The sequence below is a fragment of the Pogona vitticeps genome, chromosome 6, assembly GCF_051106095.1.
Source record: "Pogona vitticeps strain Pit_001003342236 chromosome 6, PviZW2.1, whole genome shotgun sequence".
Taxonomy (NCBI): Eukaryota; Metazoa; Chordata; class Lepidosauria; order Squamata; family Agamidae; genus Pogona; species Pogona vitticeps.
In genome coordinates this window covers 101474641-101496628 of record NC_135788.1, presented here as the reverse complement: position 1 = coordinate 101496628, position 21988 = coordinate 101474641, and the positions used below count along the sequence as shown (strand labels likewise).

At 46.7% G+C, this 21988-nt stretch overlaps 2 protein-coding genes across 3 annotated transcripts; one reads left to right on the top strand and one right to left on the bottom strand.

Annotated features, from left to right (window-relative positions):
- Window positions 1-364: 364 nt before the first annotated feature.
- Window positions 365-13995, bottom strand: EMC10 (ER membrane protein complex subunit 10). 2 transcript variants are annotated; one of them, XM_073004434.2, is made up of 8 exons: window positions 13829-13995; window positions 9075-9141; window positions 8095-8207; window positions 6598-6702; window positions 4526-4707; window positions 2189-2282; window positions 1888-1977; window positions 365-535 (listed from the first exon to the last, which is right to left on the bottom strand). In XM_073004434.2, the coding sequence occupies exons 1-7, from the start codon at window positions 13952-13954 to the stop codon at window positions 1894-1896; spliced, it is 771 nt and encodes a 256-aa protein (XP_072860535.1). In that variant the 5' UTR covers window positions 13955-13995; the 3' UTR covers window positions 365-535; window positions 1888-1893. The 2 variants fall into 2 exon arrangements, with proteins under 2 accessions (XP_072860535.1, XP_072860534.1); XM_073004433.2 differs by lacking the exon at window positions 1888-1977 and having other exon boundaries at window positions 13829-13992.
- A 638-nt stretch (window positions 13996-14633) lies between these two features.
- GARIN5A (golgi associated RAB2 interactor 5A) lies at window positions 14634-21872 on the top strand. Its single transcript, XM_073004435.2, has 5 exons — window positions 14634-14893; window positions 15016-15157; window positions 17955-18133; window positions 20363-20615; window positions 21629-21872. Exons 2-4 carry the CDS (start codon window positions 15074-15076, stop codon window positions 20613-20615), a joined length of 516 nt encoding a protein of 171 aa, XP_072860536.2. The 5' UTR covers window positions 14634-14893; window positions 15016-15073; the 3' UTR covers window positions 21629-21872.
- The last annotated feature ends 116 nt before the right edge of the window (window positions 21873-21988 follow it).

Sequence of the window (21988 nt, the reverse complement as noted above, 5' to 3'; positions counted from 1 at the left end):
ACAGTCCCCACCACCCTTTAGCCAGGCTGGCTGGGGATAACAGAAATTGTAATCCCACCCAAGCTGAAAGATCTCCACTCTGGAGACAGCTGTGCTAATGTGTTGTCCATTGACCCTTTCAATTCTAAAGCCCTGGAAACAGAACAGATATATCACAGTGTGTCTCTTACAGGCAAAGGACATGTTTCAGGAATGCAGGGGCACCTTGTACTGTGTAGGGTTGCCAGAGAAAGAATGTACCTTGATTTGCAGAGAAGACCTGTAGATTTCTGCCATCATACTCCAGCACCTCTGGCTTACCCTACCACGGACTCAAACCCAAACCAAATCCTGTTCCCACAAGCAAAACCAAGACAGATGCCACTATCATCTGGCAATATTTATTTACACAATGCCTTCCTGCAACACAGGAAAGCATGAACTCCTCTCACCGGCCGCCTCCCCCCGCACTGCCACCATTGCCTCCTCCTTGCCCCCCGGCATCAGGCGCTCCAGACATCATTAGGAACAGGACGATGGGAATAATATACATCCACTGTGGGGGAGAGAGAGAGAGAGAGAAAGGAGAATTAATAGAAAGTGGGGGGAAAGGCTTTCTCCTATACAAAGATCCACCTCTTCCTTGCATTCTCCTTTTGGGCAATGATACAGTAGCTCTCGAGGACTAGCTCTTCAGAGGAAAGCTTACTCTAGGCCACAGATTAGAAAAGGTACCTTTTAGGAATGGCCGGGGAATTCTGGGAACTATAATCTTGTGCAATCATTTAGAAATTATAGGAAGCTTATTCCAAGTCAAATCACTGGAACATTTAGTCCAGCACTGTTGGGTCTGACTGGCAGTGGCTCTTCATCATTTCAGGCACCGTTCTGTCCTAGCTTTGCTCGGGAGTTGCTGGGGATCAAACCGGGCGCCTTCTGCATGGGAAAGCATCTGAGCTCTGTCCCCTTCCCTCTTGCCCAAGCTCTGGTCAGGGCTGCAGACCCTTTGATTGCCCTGCAAGTCTCATCATCCTTCATCTCTGAGCTATGCTGACTAGAGCGAATAGGATTTTAGAATGCAACAGGTTTAGAGTCTCGCTTAAACCAATTTGAACCCTTTGTTCCCTGATGAGTCTCCGAAGCCCACAGACATTGTCCCTTCTTCAAATCTCAATCACAAGATTCCCATCACCAGGGATTACAGTGGATCTCGCCTCAGTGACAGCCAGTGGAGGGAAAGGTGTTGCTCCCGATGACAAAGAGAGGAACCTGCCACCAGAAAAAGGATGTTCTGCTTCTACCATGCTGGGACGGGGTGGGGTGGGGGGTTTACAAAGCCAGACAGGGTAAAATGAGGAAGGGGAAGAAGGGAGGCACCAAACTTATCTTCCACAAGAGAAGCCCTGCTTTTGTTGCAAGAGGTTTCTCCCGGTCAGTGGCAGAGAAGGGGAATCCTTCCGTCAAGCTTGGACGATGGTCAGGAAGCAAAAACACTTCAGGACGACAAGCTCTCAAGCCTTGTGTCTTCAGGGCACCAGTTGCTCCCAGAATACAACGTACTGATGGCCAGAGCAGGGAGGGGAATGCAAGGACCTCACAGCTCAGGCAGTCATTCTCATCACCCCTCAGCAGCTGGGGCTAAAGGGAACGGCAGTCTAACCATGTCTAAGAGCCCACCTCAAATGATCCCCACCTTTGAACTAGAAAATGGTACCCTGGCCTGTGGAGCCAGCCAATCAGCACAGAAATCATGGCCAGGTGACCAATTCCATCAGCTCAAGTGCCCCTTCACCCCTTCTGATACACAGTACTGTGTGTGAGGAAAGGAGAACATTCAAGGAGTCCAAGCTAGAAAGACGTATCTGCACAGAGGAAGAAGGAAGGAAGAGGCAGGGGGAGTGGCTTTACTTTTGCTCAGGGCTGACGTCCCGGCTCCTGAGGGGCTGTTGCTGAGCTGGTCACTAGGAGAAGCACTGCCCCACCCAGAATTATATGCCACTGTGGGGGATTGGGGAGAACAGATATCAGAGCACAGAACAATGTCCTCCATCCACCCTCTGCCCAAGTGTTTGGCTAGGCTCAGAGCCCAAACAACAGACAGGCTCAAGAACATATATTTCTAAAAAACAAACAAAAACCCCAAAAATCAAACCCACAAGGAGCAAAGTAGGAAAAGAATGGAGAAACAGACCTGCTCTCCCCTACTTACATATTTGGCAAAGAAGGACTTCTGCTCCTGGGGATTCTTGGCTTTCTGAGCCTGTTCTTGTTCCATGCGTTCAATAAATGCCGCTGTCTCGGGACTGGGGGGGAAGAAAGAGGCCACTAGTAACTGAACTGGACAATGTCCTGGAACTTACAACCAACCCACACCCCCAAGAAAAGTGTTAGGTGGAAAGCCTCATCCTGGTATTAAAAATAAACTGAATTTTCTTGGAACTTGTGATGTACCCAACCTGACTGCAACATAAAGTCTTCCTTGCAGCAAAAGAAAAAAATCACGCACTAAGCAGAGTTGGGCGATTTTTCTCAAGACAGTGCAAGAATGTTTTGACTCTGAAGATACACTGAAAGACACCGGGGAGAATCCTAAAGAGATTGCTAATATTAAAGCAACTGATTGCAATTTCCCTGAAAAGAACTCGCTCACATGGGCACTGCAAGCTTAACCCATTCATCTGAAAGTGAGTTCTTCTGATTTCAGTGGAGTCTACTTACTCCCAAGTCAAGGCTTGGATCACAGGCATTGCCTCTGGATTCACCCCTACTGCTGCCACCAATTAACCTGAGATTTTGCCATTTAATCTTCCCAAAGATCTTGAGACAATAATCTCTTATACAGTCTAGGAAGAGTCTGGCCTCTCCTCATGTCCCAGGCAAAGAATAAGTACTCCCTGTTGATTCACAAGAATCGCCTCTTCATTCAAGGAAAAAAATAATAATTCTGGGATCAAGATGTTACGTTCTTGTATGCCACCAAGTCACCTCTGACTTATGGCAACTCTGTGCGTGATCTCCAAAATAGCCTGTCCTCAACAACCCGGCTCAGCTCTTGTAGTCTTTTATCTGCAAGGAGTCAATCCATTTTGTATTTGGACCTTCTCTTTTCCTGTTATCTTTCACCTTTCCCAGCATCATTACCTTTTCCAAAGAATCATGCCTTCTCATGATGTGCCTAAAGTAGATCAGTCTCGGTTTCACAATTTTTTTTCCTCCAGAGGTAGTTCAGGCTTGATTGGCTCTCGAACCCACTTGTTTGTCTTTCTAACAGTCCAGGATATCCATAAAACTCTCCTCCAGCACCACATTTCAAACAATTACCCCCCTCCGTCAGCTTTCTTTACTGTCCAGTTTTCACACCCATGCATAGTATCTGGAAAACAACAGCGTGGATGATCTTGACCTTGGCCTCCAGTAACACAATCTTATACTAGATTATTTTTTTCTAATTTCTCCATTGCTACCTTTCTGAATCTCAGCCTGATTTTTTTGTCTGTAGTCTCCATTTGATTAAACCAAGGTATAAAAAAATATTTTAACAATTTCAACTTCTTCATTGCCAACATCAAAGTTGTGTAGTTCTTCTGTAGCCATGATTTTTATCTTCAGCTTCAACCCTGCTTCATCACTTTCTCCTTTCACTTTCAGAAGTCATTTAAAGTCATTGATGCTTTCTGCCAGCAAGACAGTGTCATCTGCATCTCTTGGATTAATGATGTTTCTTCCATCAACTTTCATTCTTCCTTCTCCTGAATCTAGCATGACTTTCCATATGATATGGTCTGCATACGAATTGAACAGATAAGGGGATAAAATGCACCCTTGTCTGGCACCTTGGCCTACAGCAAAACATTATTTCCTTCCATATTCTGTCCTAACGTTAGCTTTTTTGTCCACAATACAGGTTATACATCAGGAAAATCAAGTGCTAAAACACACCCATTTCTTTTAGAACCACCCATAGTTTCTCTTGATCCACCTAGTCAAAGGATTTGCTGTTGTCCTTTCCTCTTCTGAAGTAGCCGACTGAGTGCTTTCCAACCTTGGAGTCTCATCTTCCAACACAATCTCATGTTTTATTTTGAATCTCATGTTTTATTTATGTCTCATCATAGGGTTTTCCATGGTAAAGAAAATTAAGTCACGGCTTACCATTGCCACCTTTTGCACAATACTAACAAACGTTAGCTGGAGTGTCATCTTCAGCTACCACTACTAGCCTAATCACCACTGGACAGAAAGTGGATGCATCTTAGTTTGGCATCTCGGCTGCAACCATTCTTCCTTGGGTGACCTTGCTAGGAATCAAGGCTTGTAATGGAGCCTGACCTTCTGACTATACTGCTATCAGATTCACTAACACACTCAAACCTCTACAGAGAGCTGTGATAATCTGTGGCCACAATATCCACCCTCCATTAATTTGTCCAACTCTTCTTTAAAAATCATAAAAACCAGTAGCCCTCCTATCATGGGGCAACAAGCTGCACCAGGAGATCTATCTGAATTCGCTGCCAACCCCACCTACTGGCACAGAGATACTCACACTGCTGCCGGAATGGGCTGCTGGAGAAGGACAGTGGTATTGAAGAGTTCCAGGTCCACATCCTCAACCTCAGCCCCATGGCAGAAGCTCGGCACAGTAACAATGGAGAGGCCAATAACGTTTCCAGCAACATCCGTGTGAACTGTCAACCTGTCTGACAGATGGGACTCTACCATTGAACACTGCAGGGAGAAGAAAGGAGGACAAGCTTTTCTACCATAGCCTGCTGTGTGAGGTTTCTGCCTCCTTAATCTGGTTAGAGGAGGTGTAACAGAGGCAAATGAAAAAGACCACAAACCACTAGAGATGGGCATGAACTGCCAGTTCAGCGGTTTGTTTAGCAGTCAAATAGGAGTATTTGTGAAGGCTTTCATGGCCGGGATCTAATGGTTGTTGTGGGTTTTTCGGGCTCTTTGGCTGTGTTCTGAAGGTTGTTCTTATTTATTTATTTATTTGTTCGATTTATATCCCGCCCATCTGGTATATTCTACCACTCTGGGCGGCTTGGGAGTGCCAAGCCAACTACACCAGCCAACTACACTCCCAAGCCAACTACACCAGAGCGCAGAGTGATGTCCTCTGAAGATGCCAGCCACAGAGACTGGTGAAACGTTAGGAAGAACAACCTTCAGAACACGGCCAAAGAGCCCGAAAAACCCACAACAACCAGTCAAATAGGAGCTCAATGCTTCAAAGCCCTGCTTCCTCCAGCAGGCAACCGCTCAGAGACAGCGCCCAGAGATGGAGCAGGGAAGCCAGGCTGCTGCCTCTGAGTGGACACCACTAGAGGAGGTGGGGCTTTGAAGAACCAAACACCTGTCTGGCTGCTAAATAAACTGTCTGTGCCCATCCCTACAAACTGACCCAGACTGAACTTAGCTAGTAGACACCGTCTTCCCACATTTCACCATCTGCTCCCCCAATGTAGTGGCCAACAATATCCATCATCCCATTGGATCATGGGATTTGTAGTGTACCACACTAGAAGGGCTCTATATTGGGGAAGGGGGAATTAAATGTTAATGTTTATGATCCAAGCACATGAAAAAGAGCAGGCTTTAAGACCGCACCTGCAAACGGTAAGCTCCCTTCTGCTAGAGGCTTGCCAAACCCAAGCACCCTTGAGAAGCATCACAGAACGTTTCTCATTTCATCAGCCACTGAGGGAGAAGAGATAACATTATTCAATGGAAAATTCAATATTTTCCATTGAATATTCATCTAGTTCATGGATTACATTTACATCCCACCTGTACTGTGCTCAATAGAGCATAAATGACTCCCCTTCTCACATGTTAACCTTCATAATAACCCTGCAAGGTAGGGCAAGTTGAGGGGATGTGATTGCCCCAAGATCACCCACTGTGTCACATGGCTAGACCTCCTGCATCTTAGTCCAGCACTCTTAACACTCTGGCTCTTAAATATAAATTACTCATGTTCAGTTAGGTTTCCTTCAGTCATACCGAATCTACAATTTTGAATAGCTTTTTCTGAAGATGCATCTGAGGCCCATGGAGAATCTCATGATACTGCAGCCTCCACTACTGGCTGCCTGAACAATATGGAATGAAGTACAGGGAGGTACTAGAGAAAGAGAGTGAGGCAACGGAACGTTCTCCTTCCTTCAACTCCCTTAACATTAATTTATCTTAGGATAAGATTGAAGACCCGCCCCCTTAAGCAGAAGACAAGCTAAATGCCTTTCCCCTTGATAAGAGTCTAAAGATTTTACAGCTCTAAGCTAGCTATTTGGGTATTCTAGCAAAAAAAGATTTGTCCAGAATGATGGACAGGTTTCAAAGACCCCAATCCTCTTACCTAGTGATGCCGGCATAGCATAAAAAGTGAAACCTCTGGAAGCAAATCATCTCAAGTTAAGAAATCACTACAGACATGATCAGCTGCATACCGTGTCATACAAGTCAGCGTACAACTGATAACATCTATGGTGGTTTCTCAACGTTGGGCAATATCTTTCCAACTCTTGTGCCGTTTGCATAGCTCCACAAGAAGATCTGGGCCAAATTCTCTTCTGCAGAGGGCTCAGCGTAGTAGACAGCGGTACTTACTGCTCGGACGAAAGAGGCAACATATTCAACCCCATTCTCTTCAATGCCTCCCAGAGGCCGTCGTGGAATCCGTACCCGGTACAGACCCCCCTCTGCAGCCACTTCCTGGGATTTGGGGAGACAAAGAGATGACACATAAGTAGATAAAAAGGAAACCTTTGTCTCTCACCCCCCCCCCCGGGGTCAAAGAAACCAAATCAAAGGCCAGTCATCTCAGAGCACATCCATTTACTTTTGTAAATTCTGTTCCTATGATTTAGGCTGAGGTGGCGAATTTTCCTGACATTTATGTGGTACGTTGGATACCTCTTCCAACCTCCTGAAAACTATACTACTGAAATTCCAACAGCCACTGCCCAAACTTCAAGAACAACTGCAGTGGCTGTACAGGATATAGAAGAGTGCCTGGCCCCTTTCTGCAACTCAAAGCCCCATGAACTTTAGATGATCTTCATCTCTTCCAGAAGGCAAAGAAGGGAGGAAAAGGAGTTTTTATTTTGATGCAGACCAAAATTCAGCACCCTCCTTTTAGGGGTGGTGGCAGCCAACATGGGTGCAAAAACATGTGCGGCCCACCCCAAATTGGGATAGTCAAATGATTTTATTCCAACTTTCAATCAATGGAAAGTCATAGAGAAGTCAACTATTTTCAGTCCTCATCCAAGAGAGCTTGAAACCTGTCGTGTCATGTGTTATGTATGTTTGACTGACACCTTATCAGGATGCTTACTCACTATAAACAACAGAAGAACACCTGTGACCCTTCCAGATGTTTTTGGACCACAACTTCAATAGTAAAAAAAATCTGGAAAGCCACAATAGTCTTTTCTTGCCATGGACACATAGCCTTGCTGACAACTGGCAGGATAAGGCAGAATACAAGCCCAGTACCCTGGCAAGCCTTCCTCATAGCTAACAAGGATCCTCTCCATTCCCACACACAATTCATCTCTTTCTTGGTATGAATATACTCAACAACCTCTTATCCTTTCCCAACCAGCCTCACCAGAAAGAAATGCCCCACTTCTAAAGTGCCCATCTCCTAGCTGGCTATGCCTACTTTTCCAGGGCTGGGAAGAAATGGGCACGAAGCACTTTGTGCCAGGTCACAAAGTGCTTCTGTTCCCTCCCCCTTGCACAATCTTCCAGTCCCAGAAGGAGCACAGACTTCCCTTCTCTGCTTCCTCCAGAAAGTGGCCATTCACAGGCAGCACTGCAGGAATCCCTGCCCTGCCACCTCATCTGAGTGGGCAGCTGCTGGAGGAGGCAAGGAAGGGAAGTCTGTGTGCTCCTGCAGGGGCTGAAAGATGGCTTGGTTGGGAGCGAATGAGCAGCATGTTCCAGCTGGTGAATGGGGTGCCAGCAGGTGAGGTGAGGGTAAAAAACACACAGCACCTGTGATGCCTTGCCAATGACTTAAGACGACCCAACATGAAGTCCTGCATGCCCATTTCTATTTGGGAAACTCCCAACTACTCGCCTTGCATCCATACTTACCCTAAGTTTATTACGCTCCTCCTCCGTCAGTTGCTTCTGGCTCAGTGAGAGGCTGGACTCAGGGCCCACATTCCACAGGAGGGTGCCCCGTTTTTTGAATCTGATGCTGTCATCTGAGGGAGATAGAAAGCCAGGAATGCCTGAGGTCCTTGACCTGGTTCTGCAAGATGTATCCTAGTACCCAGATGCATTGCACACTATGGGCACATTGTCCCCAGTGTCTTGGGATGTTCCTAGGGAGGAGAAAAATTGCCAAAAACCACCTCCCTTCATCACCTTGTTTTACCAGCTGTACTCTCTGCTGCATTTCAGTGATGATGTGAGAGGGGGAAACCCCTCCCTCTGTGGAAAGCTTGGTTAGGATTAAACTCCAATGCAAGCGGAAAAGCTTAAATGTGTTTCTGGAGATACCAAGATTCCCTGATCCCACTCTCACCACACCCCTTGTTAACCCACTGAAGACACTCTCCAATCAGGCCCAAGGGACACACAATCCCAAACCCTTCCTCACCAACATAACATTGTTGGGACCTAATCAGAGGACAAGATGTCAATACTACTCTTGTGCTACCATGGACACCCAATGGTTTTGGCAAAGTAAAGAACAGAGAGACAGGAGCAGAACTTGGAAAAGGCTTGGAGTTTTTTGAACTACAAAACTCCTCCCATCAGTATGGCCATTCTGGAGGGGGAATTCTGCAAGCAACTTTCCCACGTTCTATTGTATACACCAGCAGAAGCACACAGGCTTCTCTCTCTGCCATCTGGAAATCTATTTTAGCCAGATTCCCAAGAGCATGTTGACAACATATGTGCATGTGCTTGCAGCTGTGCAAGGGCCATTCAGATGTTTAGCTGCATAGGCTGCGGACAGGGTCTGAAGCCCTAAATCCTGCAAACCCACCTCAGACATGGCATTTAATTAAAATCTTCATAAACTGTTGGTCCAGCCCAACTACACGTACACTCCAAATACTCACCCAGTTCAAATGAGTGCTCCAACTGCAGGCTCAGTCCACAGGCCTCAGAGTCACGAACCTCACCTGGCTGGAGGCAAAAGATGGCAAATTCCAATACATATTTGATTTGCCCTGATCTCTGCTATGCTCCTGCTTTGCTCCATAATCTCCATGTGTGTTTATGCAACAAGCACAGTATCTGCTTTCTTATGAAAGAAGCCAGGAACATGTGGTCCTCCGATGCAGAGCCTGGAGAAGGTATTTCTGGACCACAAGTCCCAGAATCCTCTAGCCAACAGGGTCAGTAGCCATACTAGCTGGGAGATTCTGGGAGCTAAAGTCAAAAAAGATGGTTCTCCCAAATGTCACTAGAGCGCTCCTGATATTTTAGAAAACAGTGAAGAAAGATAAGAATGGCAATCCAAGAAGTTCTGAAAAGCTGCATATGGCTGACAATACACACATGTGCAATAAACACAGAAACTAAAGATTCTGTGTCAATTAGTAGTAGAATATGGCCTTTGTACATGGGAACTAATTCATATAGAACTGATATTATGCACAGACCATAAAATCCTGACCTGTTAGTATTTGGTGAGCATACTGGGCAACACGACAAAAAGTACAGATCTGTAGTAACCAAAAGTTTCATGGCACCTTAAAGATACCGTATTTTTCGCTCCATAAGACGCACCTCTCCATAAGACGCACCAAATTTTTAGGAGAAGAAAACAGGAAAAAAAATCTGTTTTCTTCTCCTAAAAATTGGTGAGCCTTATGGAGAGGTCTGTCTTATGGAACACAACCTAGGACCCTTTGGAGGCTCACCCAGACCCCCTGAAGGCCAGAGGGGGTGAAACCACCACCTTCTGGGGCTCTTTTGAGGTTTGGAAAGCTTCAGAAGAGCCCCAGAAGGTGGCAATTTCGCCCCCTCTAGCCTGGTGGGGGGGCAGGGTGAGCCTCCAAAGGGTCCTAGAGTGTGTTCCAGGACCCTTTAGAGACTCACCCTGCCCCCCCGAGGGTCAGAGGGGGCAAAATCACCACCTTCTGGGCTCTTTTAAGGCTTGGGAAGCTTCAAAAGAGCCCCAGAAGGTGGCAATTTTGCCCCCCTGGACCTGTGGGAGGGTGGGGGTAGCGTGGCAAGGGTCCGAGGGGGCCTTCCAGACCCTTGCCACTCTACCCCCCCACGGGGCCAGCATGGGTGAAATAGCGACCTTCCAGGACCTTTTGAGAAGCTTTCCAGCCTCTCAAAAGGTCCTGGGAGCTGGCGATTTCGCCAGGGCTGGCCCCGTGGGGGGGTGGGGGCAGCCTGGCAAGGGTCCTGGGAGGCTCTCTTGGACCCTTGCCACGCTACCCCCACCCCCCCCACGGGGCCAGGGGGGGTAAAATCGCCAGCTTCTGGGAGTGTTTGGAGGCTCCCCAAGCCTCCAAACACTCCCAGAACCTGGCGATTTCGCCAGGGCTGGCCCCGTGGGGAGGTGGGGGCAGCCTGGCAAGGGTCCTGGGAGGCTCCCTTGGACCCTTGCCACGCTACCCCCACCCCCCCACGGGGCTGGGGGGGGTAAAATCGCTAGGTTCTGGGAGTGTTTGGAGGCTCCCCAAGCCTCCAAACACTCCCAGAACCTGGCGATTTCGCCAGGGCTGGCCCCGTGGGGAGGTGGGGGCAGCCTGGCAAGGGTCCTGGGAGGCTCCCTTGGACCCTTGCCATGCTACCCCCACCCCCCACGGGGCCAGGGGGGTAAAATCGCCAGCTTCTCGGAGTGTTTTGAGGCTTGGGAAGCCTCAAAACACTCCCAGAAACTGGCGATTTTGCCGGTGGGAGGAGCGTCGCAAGGGTCTGAGTGAGCTTCCAGGACCCTTGCAACGTTCACCCCACCAGGAAGCTGGCGATTTCACCTGCGCTGGCCCCATGGGGGGGTGGGGGAGCATCGCAAGGGTCCTGGAAGGCTCCCTCGGACCCTTGCGACGCTCCCCCCCACGGGGCCAGTGGGGGCGAAGTCACCACCTTCGCACCATAAGACGCACAGACTTTCTACCCCCCTTTTGGAGGGGGAAAAAGTGCGTCTTATGGTGCAAAAAATACGGTATATTTGATGTAGCATAAGCTTTCATTGATTACAGCCTCCATCATCGGATGCATGCACTGCTGACTATCCTGAGTTGAAAGGTCACATTAACCAAATGCCAGATGAAGGGGAAGGGGTATCAGGAGACAGGTACCTAGTTGTCTCGTGTGCTCCCAGAAGCATCTGGTGGGGCCACTGTGAGATATAGGAAGCTGGACTAGATGGCCCCTTGCCCTGATCCAGAAGGGCCTTCTTTATTTATTTATTTTATATCCCACCTATCTGGTCGGATCAGGATCACTCTATGTGTTCTTATATTAATACTTCACAATAAACCAATATTCCTGGCTTATCATCATTTTCTGTGAGTAAGTTGGGGCATATAGATGACTCACGCAAGCAAGCCAAAGAAAAGAGAATATACCAGCCTGGTTCCTATCATGCTCAAGATTGTAGTTTGCTGCTGGGAAGCCCAAGATTCATAAATCCACACAAAACCTAGGTGTTTCTAATGGAGATTATGATGTAGCTATTGACTGTAAGCCACCTGAATCCCCAATAGGAAAAGAAAGGCAGCATATTGAACAGTATTATGTAGAGATGTACCCTTTACACAGCACACAAAAGCTAAAAAGCAAAAACAAAAACACTGTAAATGAAAAGGCCAGAATAGCCTGAAATGTAATAGGGTTTAGATGCAGGAGATCTTAGCCCCTACTGAGACATCAAGTCATACTGTAAACTTCAGTCAATCTCTCTCCCTCCCTCTCAGCTTGAGCTACCTCACTGTGTTGGTGTGAGGATACATCTGTTACTGGTGGGATATCATAAATGTAAATAATAAACAAATAATCATATATATGCAAGCTAAGTAGTGACCAGCCACAACATGGTGATAATACAGTCTCTCTCCTTTACCTATGTTCATCCATTACAGGGGAAAACGTTCTTAATTAACAATCATAATTACGTTCCATCATGTTAATTCCAACTTATGGTAACTCTTTCCAGGATCCTTCTTTCTTTTATTTCAATTTGTATTTGTTGTTGTTGTTTAGTCGTTAAGTCATGTCCGACTCTTTGTGACCCCATGGACCAGAGCACGCCAGGCCCTCCTGTCTTCCACTGACTCCAGGAGTTGGGTCTAATTGGTAGCTTCGATGACACTGTCCATCCATCTCGTCCTCTGTCATCCCCTTCTCCTCTTGCCCTCACACTTTCCCAACATCAGGGTCTTTTCCAGGGAGTCTTCTCTTCTCATGAGATAGCCATGAGATTGGAGCCTCCAGGATCTGTCCTTCCAGTGAGGACTCAGGGTTGATTTCCTTCAAAATAGATAGGTTTATACTCTTTACAGTCCAGGGGACTCTCAAGAGTCTCCTCCAGCACCACAATTCAAAAGCATCAATTCTTCGGAGATCAGCCTTCTTTATGGTCCAGCTCTCACTTCCATACATCGCTACTAGAAAAACCACAGCTTTGACTATGCGGACCTTTGTTGGCAAGGTTCACAACACTTCAAATCATGATGTGCGCTTCCCTTTTCCTCATGAATATTTACAAGGACAGATACACAGCCAATGATTAATAACACAGAATATGTGGAGAAAGACAAAGATAAGAGTCTTCTTGCACCACAAACAGAACATAATGCTCCATTGTCTAGTGTTCCATAATATCAAGTGGGACACCTTTCTAACTGGGCTCAATGAGCTCACATTTGCACAGGAAGGTGGTAGATGCCTCTTCGTGCAAGCTCCACAAAGCTGCAATGCTCTTGCAGTGGAGCAACAGGATTCTGGCCAGTGCCAGCATCTTAAAAGAAAAGGAATTTGCTCCAGTGTCAAAACAGCTCTTACTGTCCAGCAGTTTTTGATATGTTCAGAAAAAAAATATTTCTTTTAATGTCAACCCACTGATTCTACTCCTGAAGCAGTAGAAAACAAACCAGCTGCTCCTTCTCCAAGACAGTTCTCCATTTATTTGAAGACTGCTGTCACATCATCTTTTTCCGCCTAAGTATACACATTTCCCTCAGCTGTTCTTCCTAGGGTTTGACTTCCAGTGTCTTGCCATCTTAAACCATGCTGCTAAGAACAGGCAGACACAGCATCCCAAAGCTAAACAGAATGGCACAATTGAGCAGGACACTGTATGTCTCTTGCTACAGACCAGAATTGCATTAACCTTTTTTGGCCTTCACATCACACCACTGACTTTAGCTTGCAGCCTACAAAATATCCCCCAATTCATTCTAACCCAGGTGTCATCCATCCTATACACTTGTGCATCAGAATTTCTCTACAAAACCTAACGTTTCTCCTTATGGACACTCCCTGTGTTTGTTTCGACCCAATTCTTCTGTCTGTTAAGGCCCTCTTGAACCCAGATGTTGTCTCCTGAAGTTTTGGCAAGCCTTCCCGGGGTTTGGTGCCCTAGGCAAATCTGATGAGGACTTACTTCATTTACTCCAAGTCGTTAAAAAAGATGACAAACAGACCCACGGCAGCACCTTGGAGAGCGTCGGGGGGGGGGAAATATCCCCCCCCGGGAACAGTGAGGTTCCCTCGGGAGTATCCTGCTCCCCCCCCCCTTCCTGCCAAGGAAGATGATGGACTCCATCGTATTTTTTAAACTCTTCACAGAGACAAGCCGGTCTCCCGGCGGCCAGTCCCCGGGAGGCGTCCGTCCATATTTAACCAGCCTTACCCTCAGCGCCGACTCTCCCCTGCAACTCCCGACTCCAGCGGCCTGGGCGAGGAAGGGCGACAGGAGGACGAGGAAAACCGGGCAGGAGCGGCAACACAACCCGGCGACTTTTTCCGCCGCCGCCATGGCTCCCCTTTTTCAGAGTCACGTGACTGGAGGGACACGCGCCCCCGCCCCTAGAGCTGCAAAGCAGTCTGGGAGATGGGAGTGGTCAAGGCGGGGCCATCGAGCGGAGGAGCCAATTACGGTCCGCCGGCCATTCAAGGCTCGGGGCGGGTCGAGGGTCTGCAGGTGTCCCCCAATAAATCGGAAAGAATCAGGGGGTCACGATTGCACAAATGCAAGAGCTGGGTGATACCTTTATTGAAGCACTTTTTTAAAAAATCACACAAAGGCACAGCCTGAGGAAGTAGGATTTACCTACGAAAGCTTGCGGTTTGTGTGATTTTTTTTAAAAAGTGATTCAATAAAGGTATCACCTAACTCAATAAATCGGTTAAGGTTGTGATCCACCATGGATAGTGAAATCCGTAAGACTTTCTGCTTCCAGTTGGTAGACAATGCATAGCACACACCTCCCTCTATGGTTTATATTTGAAATACAACCTCGCTGCTGGGAGAAAGCAGCCCCACACTGTGCTAGATCAGCTTTCTCCAACATAATTCCTTGGTTTTTTTATTGGACTGCAATGCCCATCTCCCCACTCAACTGCACCCAGTTCCTTTTAGACAGAGCAGTGGTCCCCAACCTTATGTCCTCAGGTGTTCTTGGACTGCAACTCCCAGAAATCCTAGCCAGCACAACTAATGGTGAAGGCTTCTGGGGGTTGTAGTCCACGAGCAAGGGGGGAACCAAAGATCAGGAACCACTACTCTAGAGCAATTAATGCTGCCGCAGCCACAACCACTCCTAAGTATGCTTGTGGTATACCTTCCTGCAGCAGCCCAGAAAAGAACAGAGAATTTTTCATTCTCTGTTGTGAAGTTTACCCAGGGGGGAAATGGGGAACCTATTGTAGAGAAGTTGTAACCCAGCACATCTGGAGGGCATCCTTATGGGAAAATGTAAGTTCAATCAAGTTTGAGTGGGTGACTTACTAGCTGTCCAGATTTTGCCCACAGTGCCTTTCTGTTAGCTAGAACAGAATTTCATAGCAGTTCCATTTGTCCTTCTTGCCCCCCAATAGGTTCTAGGCCACAGTAGCCCAGACCCCTTCTGTGTCCACCGAATGTCCAGGCTTTGGAATGGGGGACCTGCGGAGATGCCTAGCCACCGGGGAGTATGGTATGCTAAAAGATTGTCCTTTGTTTGAAAGCAATTTTATGCAGGTAAGGAGCGCAGTGGAAAGCAGTGAGCAGTCTTCTGCCATACTTAAGTTTGTCATGACTAATGTTGATAATAAAATGGGGCAGTGGGGGAGATGGGAGAAGAAGCCCATTCACAAGGGCATTCATGAGATCAAAATGTTGTGAGCAACACACTATAGTCCCAATGTCCTAAGAGGTATACAACTAGAAATTGCAACTATAAAATATGTGATGCATATAGATAGAAGTGACTTCTGATTATTGAGTGATAAATAGAAAGAGTTTAATTTTCCAGCTTTGAAATATAAATCTTTTTGCAGCTAAGAGGACTTGGAAAAGCCATTTACAGTTCCTCCCATAAACTCCATGTTACAGGCATATAGTATATGAACACATAAGCAGGTGCAGGTTTCTTCATGAACATCTGCAAAAGTCAATATTTCTAAGAAAAATTCATGTAAATCATGACTTAATTATAAATACATCTGGAAGATCCAACCCACTTTTTCAATTTTTAAGTTAAAAAACAGCAAAACCTAATGTTTTAATTTTGGCATGACCAAAGAGCTGTTTATAATATATGCCTACCCATTCTAAGAATACTTAACTGATATATGTTCGTTACACTGTTGAAACTGCCCATTTTCCCTTGTGTTGTGTTATTGACATTAATTGGATAGAAGGAATCAATTTTTTGAAAAGGAAAATGTTTTCTGTCCTGCATCATAACTTTTAATCTCTCTTTTCACAGCATAACTGGGAATCGTTTGGCCTGTGGTTCACACATGGACTGAAGTTCTATTACTTACCATAGTAACTTGAATCAGTGGAGATTTGGTGAGTCAACTCCTGGGTAAGTTCCATTTATTTAAAAGGGCCTGCTCTTGTTGTAACTTATTTTAGCATAATGTCACAACTAGAGTAGGATTATTTAAATCAATGGAATTTATGCAGGAGCTGATTCACCAAATCTTCACTTATTCAGTGGGTCTACACTAATAAGGCTGCACTAAACAATGAGATTTCAGCCATAGCTTGCCATGAGGGAGAAACTGTCTAAAATAGAAAATCATGGTTCTAGAACAGATGTTCTTGGACTAAAACTTCCAGAAGCCTTCACCGCTAGCTGTGTTGACCAGGATTTCTGGGAGTTGGGACCCAAGGCTGGGAATCACTGTCCTAGAAGCTTTCAGGGTACAATACTATCAAATGCTACACACAGAGAGACAAACACCTTGTTTTGGCCCCAAGCAGGACTTTTTGGAAAATAGGAAGTTGCTTTCAAGAACTGCTGGGTGACCCATGGAAGTCTGGAAATGTAAAATGGGGGCAGGACCAGCTCTTAGATCCTGTAAAGTGGTCCATTGTGCCTTAAGGGGTGAAGAAGCTTCCTTGATAGAACAGTTTACAGGACTTGTTGTTTAGTCGTGTCCGACTCTTCATGACCCCATGGACCAGAGCACACCAGGCCCTCCTGTCTCCCACTGCCTCCTGGAGTTGGGTCAAATTCATGTTGGTAGCTTCGGTGACACTGTCCAACCATCTCATCCTCTGTCGTCCCTAGAGGACTAGCCCCAATCATTTCTCTGTCCAAAGTGGCCCCCATTCTTTTCAGTCCATGGATAGCAGTTGACTGGCTTGTTGGCTGATTAATCTTACTTCAAAATTTGTGGTAGGTGGTGTCCTCCAATACCCTTCATCCCTTTCTGATCGTCTTCTGCTTCTGTCATCTAGTTCAGGGTTAGGATACTGGTAACCCTCCAAATCGTCCATTATTTAATTCACAGTGAGGTTCTGCCAGCCAAAAATTAACCTCTACTGCATTTTTTAAAAAGTAACATGTTCTGTAGCTTGTTGCATCACTTTTCTGACACTTTTTCATTCCTTCATCAACCATAACATTTAAAAAACGTTCTTGAATATACATCATGAAATCATGTTACTCTCTTCCACCAAAAAGCTAAAGAAGAAGAAATAAAATTATTCACTGAATGGGGAAAACAACAATGGTGTTGTTGATTGTTATCTTATTTGCATAAAGAACATCAAATTTGCCTTATTCCCAAAAATATCGTATTGCCAGTAATAGCCATACTTGTTCTGTGATAAAGTAGAACCCCTGCATCTGTTCAGTTCCAATTCCTCCCCCCATTATAGTGAACATTGTTTTAATAAAGAACACTATACATAGCATAGAAGCTACCAACATGAATTTGACCCAATTCCGGGAGGCAGTGAAAGACAGGAGGGCCTGGCGTGCTCTGGTCCATGGGGTCACAAAGAGTCGGACACAACTAAACAACAAACAACATACATAGCATTGTCTCCCTCTAGTTGCCAGTTCTGGTTATGACATTGTGGAAATATTTCTCTAGTTAACGCTATATACAGTACATACCATGGTCTCTGGTTCCTAGTGGCCAGTTCTAGTAACTTCATCTTTACAAATATATATTTCTAGGATTTTTCTTTGAATATTTTTAATATTCTCAGGCCATGGATAAATGAATCAATGGATGCTGATCCCATAGATAAGGGGGTCCTACTGTACTTCCAACCTGTACTCTGGCTGTTTTTGAAGGATGATTGTCATAATCCCTTACCCATTTCAGTCCAACAACATCTGGGGAACCCCATGATCCCCAGCATGGACCGAGCCTTTGTTTAGCTGGACCCAGATATTGGGAGGTTTCCATTTATTTCAGTGATCCGGTGCCTGTTTTCTTCATGCATGCCTTCTGCTACTCCTGAGACTTTCTCCAGTGCTGGTTAGTTGCAATGTAGAGGTGTGAACACAAGTAAATCTCTCTCTTTCCAGGTTACCAAGAATGGGGATGTAGCCAACAGAGTCACTGTGGGCATTGCTGCCACCAGCCCGAGCCTGGAACTGCCGGATCTAATGTTGCTCGCACGGCCAACCCCATCCGCAGCAACCCAGTGTGAGTGTGAGTGTCCTGAAGAATTGCCGTTCCCCGAGGAGGAGTTACAGCTCTTTGGGTGAGTTCCTTTTGCAACAGTCGCAAAGCACTTATAGCACAGTCGTCTGCACCTCTACTCGGAAGCAAATCTCTTCTTCCTTAAGCCTGGAAGCCACACCTCCTGAACCCGAAGTTCTCTCCCAAATCATCTCCCTCCCTCTGTGTGTGTGTGTGTGTGTGTGTGTGTATGTGTGTGTGTGTGAGAGAGAGAGAGATAGAGAGCACAGCCAAGGCTTGTGGGACAGAAGTGCCTCTGTCATCATCTGCCCTCATCTTCAAAATGGCTCTTCCTCTCTTGATTTAGCTGCAGTCCTCCCAGTAGGTAGGAGTGTGAGAGGAAATGGATGTTCCCAGCCACAATACACTGCTGCATATTATTTCTGTTATGGCGCCATGCATGTTGAGGTGGTTTGGCTTTGAATGGACTATTAAGACCCACTGACCTTAGAATGGTCTCATTTCTGGTGGAAAAGTAAACTGGCAACATCTGTGGGGTGAGATGAATCATCATCATCACAGTTTTAGAGGAGGTAGCCATCTGAGGAAGTGGACCTAGTTAGTGGCAGCTAGTTGGTGACTCCAGCTTTGGGGCTGCTGTGGATCCTCTCTGGGTTTTAATAATAATAACCCTTGAACTGCAGAGCTGGAAGAGACCCTATGGATCACTGAATCCAGCCCCTCTCAAGGAGGCACAGTGGCTGTGGAGCCAGAAGTTGGGAGTTCTGTTCCCCAGTGTGCCTCCTCGAGAGGAGCCAGAGACCTAAGCCATTGAGCTATCTAGCAGTAGCCTGCAATTTCCTGCAGTTACCCAAGGTACTTTTTTGGGATACAGTTTAACACCTTGGATCACTCTTGTAAAGTGCAGAGTAAAACCTGGAACAGATTCGCAGCACCCATGAAACAGGATCAACAGCTGCCACTGACTCTGGATATGGGGGCTTCTACTGCCTTGGCAGAACAGCCTACTACATCTCAGCCTGCCCAATAAACCTGGATGTCAAAAATGACTTGCTTTTAACTAATCATAGGGAATGCAGTGAGGGAAAGGGCATGAGGTCCTACTGGGGGCATCTACCCCGCCTTACCACTCTAATCCTACATACACCAAAATCAGAAGGTTGCATCTATAGGAATTTGTGGTAATTATACAGAGTGCAGCAAGCTAGTAAGATGACTTGAAGGATGTGAATTAGGAGTAATCACTGGAGATGATTTTCACTCACCTGGATGCTGGAGAAGAAAATTGTATTTGTTTTCCGAATAAGTACATTCAGAATAAAACAAGACAAACCACTCAGGACTGAGGCCTTAGAGCTGGTTTCTGTGTAAGTGCTAGGTTGTGTGTGTAGGGGGGGGGGTGCTAGAATTTTGCCTGGAGAATTCAGGGAGTTGGACTCTGGAAAAAAAAAGACAAATGGCACACCTCTACCATAAGTAACTGAAACCACATTTGCAAGCACTGGTCCTGGGATCAAATCCCCTGACAACTCCAAGTAAAGTTTGGGAAGTCATTGCCAGTACACAATACTGAGCTATAGGCCTCATTGGTCTAGGGTGCTTCCTTTCATTTGTTTTGTAGATGGCAAATAGATTAGGGGATTTGTGGACAATCTTAGAGACCAGATCTTAGATGGAACTTCGGGCTAGTGACCTTTTCGTGATGCTGTGCCCAAGCTATTGAGGGGAGAGCTAACCCAAGGGTGATGCCATCTCCCATCCCACATATAAAGCTGCCAGTTTAATCTTTCTGCAGCAGTGATAAATGGGACAATATCCTCTACTGCAGTGGTCCCCAACCTTGGGCCTCCAGATGTTCTTGGACTACAACTCCCAGAAGCCTTCACCACCACCTCTGCTGGCCAGGATTTCTGGGAGTTGAAGTCCAAGAACATTTGGAGGCCCAAGGTTGGGGACCACTGCTCTACTAGACCTGAATGCAGCAGACCGGAGGGAAGGAGGAGTGCAGGCTGGTTGGTGCACAGCTCTGACCTTCGACACCTTCCTGCCTCATTTCAGCATCTGCCTGATGGTAGCGCCAAGTCCTCATTGAGAGCTTTATGAATCATCACCACCACCCTAAATTGAACCCATGTGAAAATCATGGAGCATCTTATTGGAATATCCAGACAGGGTAATGACCAGCATTCCTGAACTGCTGTCACGCTGCTATGCGAGCAGCATCTTGGCATCAGAGAATGAGTCTTGCTCTTCATGAAGCCCCGTGCTTCCTTCTCCTCTCATCCAACAGGCTTCTGCCCTTGAAGTTTGTACGGCTCTACGTCCATGATGAGTCCCGACATCAGATCAAGGTCCGCCTGGCCAACGGCCGCACTTTTTACCTGCAACTCTTGACGCACCCCCTCAAACAGGAGCAGGTCTTTGGACAGTGGATACGGCTGCTATACCGCCTGCGCTTTTACCACTCAGATGCCCCCCTTGCCTATGAGCAGGGGAATGCTATCTACCGCCAGAACCGGAGAAAAAGCAACACGTCAGTATAGGTGAGCCCCCTCTTTTCTTACCGACAAGTCTCGACTCTGTTCATACCTCATGAGAGGGCCTGACCACTGAGACACATAGCACACGGCAGGGAAGCAGTGGCTACTCCGTAAGGCCTGGTGGCAGGGAGTACCTACATGCACAACCAGCATTTAGTCTGGGAACAGGCATGCAACCATCAGGGAAACCCAGCTGATGTAGCAGGATCCTGTGCCCAGCAAGTTTCACTTCTGACGAAGTCCTGTTGGCCTTGGGCTGCCTCCCAAAGCTGAGTTTCATGCAAAAGGCTCCCTGGCCCTTTCATAAGCCTTGGACGTCTTTTCTGTCACTGATTAGAAATACAGTGGGGTCTTGACTTAAGAACGGCTCGAGTTAAGAACATTTTGACTTAAGAACCACTCTCATAGGAAAATATTGACTTGACTTACATACTTAGATTTGAGTTAAGAACTGAAAAAAACCCACGTGGGAGGCAGGGAAAAATGCAAAATGTGAACTTTCAGTTAACTGTTGGCCAGTGAAAAGGGTGCCTGTCTGCTTCCTCACTCCTCCCAGAGTTTAGAGAGTGGATTGGGAGACAGTCTTCGGACTGCCTGGTACTGCCTGGACTGTATTTTCCCTGCCTTCCCTGAACCTTTCTTGACCTAAGAAAAAAAGAAACAAAATATCCCCCTCTAGTGGTCGAAGGTGGAATAGCAGCTTCCCATTAGTTTCTATGGACGGAAAAGAGCAGATACGGATCAAATGGTTTTCAATGCATTCCTATGGGAAATGCAGATTTGACCTGCGAACTTTTTGACTTGAGAACCGCCTTCCAATACGGATTAAGTTCTCAAGTCAAGACCCCACTGTAACCAGAGGAGCCGTCTGCTGTCCAGAAAGGGAACCCCCATTTCACACCCCTGGACTGGAAGCGTTAATTCTGGGGCCATTTTGACATTGCAGCCAAGCTTCAGGAAACAGAGTTGCCCTCTGTGTTTTCCCTGTGGCTTTTTATTTCTCTCTTCTCTTTCAGGAGGAGGAAGAAAGGAGAGACCATTCGTAGGTGACGAAGAAGACACTTGGAGGGGGATGAAGGATTTCTCTATCTGTCCCCCCCCCCCAGAACTAATATAGAACAAGGTTCCCTCCCAGGCAGGCTCCCCAGTCTTGGATACAGCTCTTCCCCAATGTGACGTTGCTGCAACAGCCACTCAAGGAGGAGACAACCCCCTCCCCCCGGTTCCGCCCTCCAATAAAATCAGTGAACATAAAAGTTTTATGCTGATCTCCCAAGTCAATCTTGCCCAGGCCAAGCTTCCCCCTACGCCAAGCCTGCCTGGACCAACTCTGGAGGAGTCTCCTGCCCAACTTTAGCCTTCTGGACTCCCCTTTC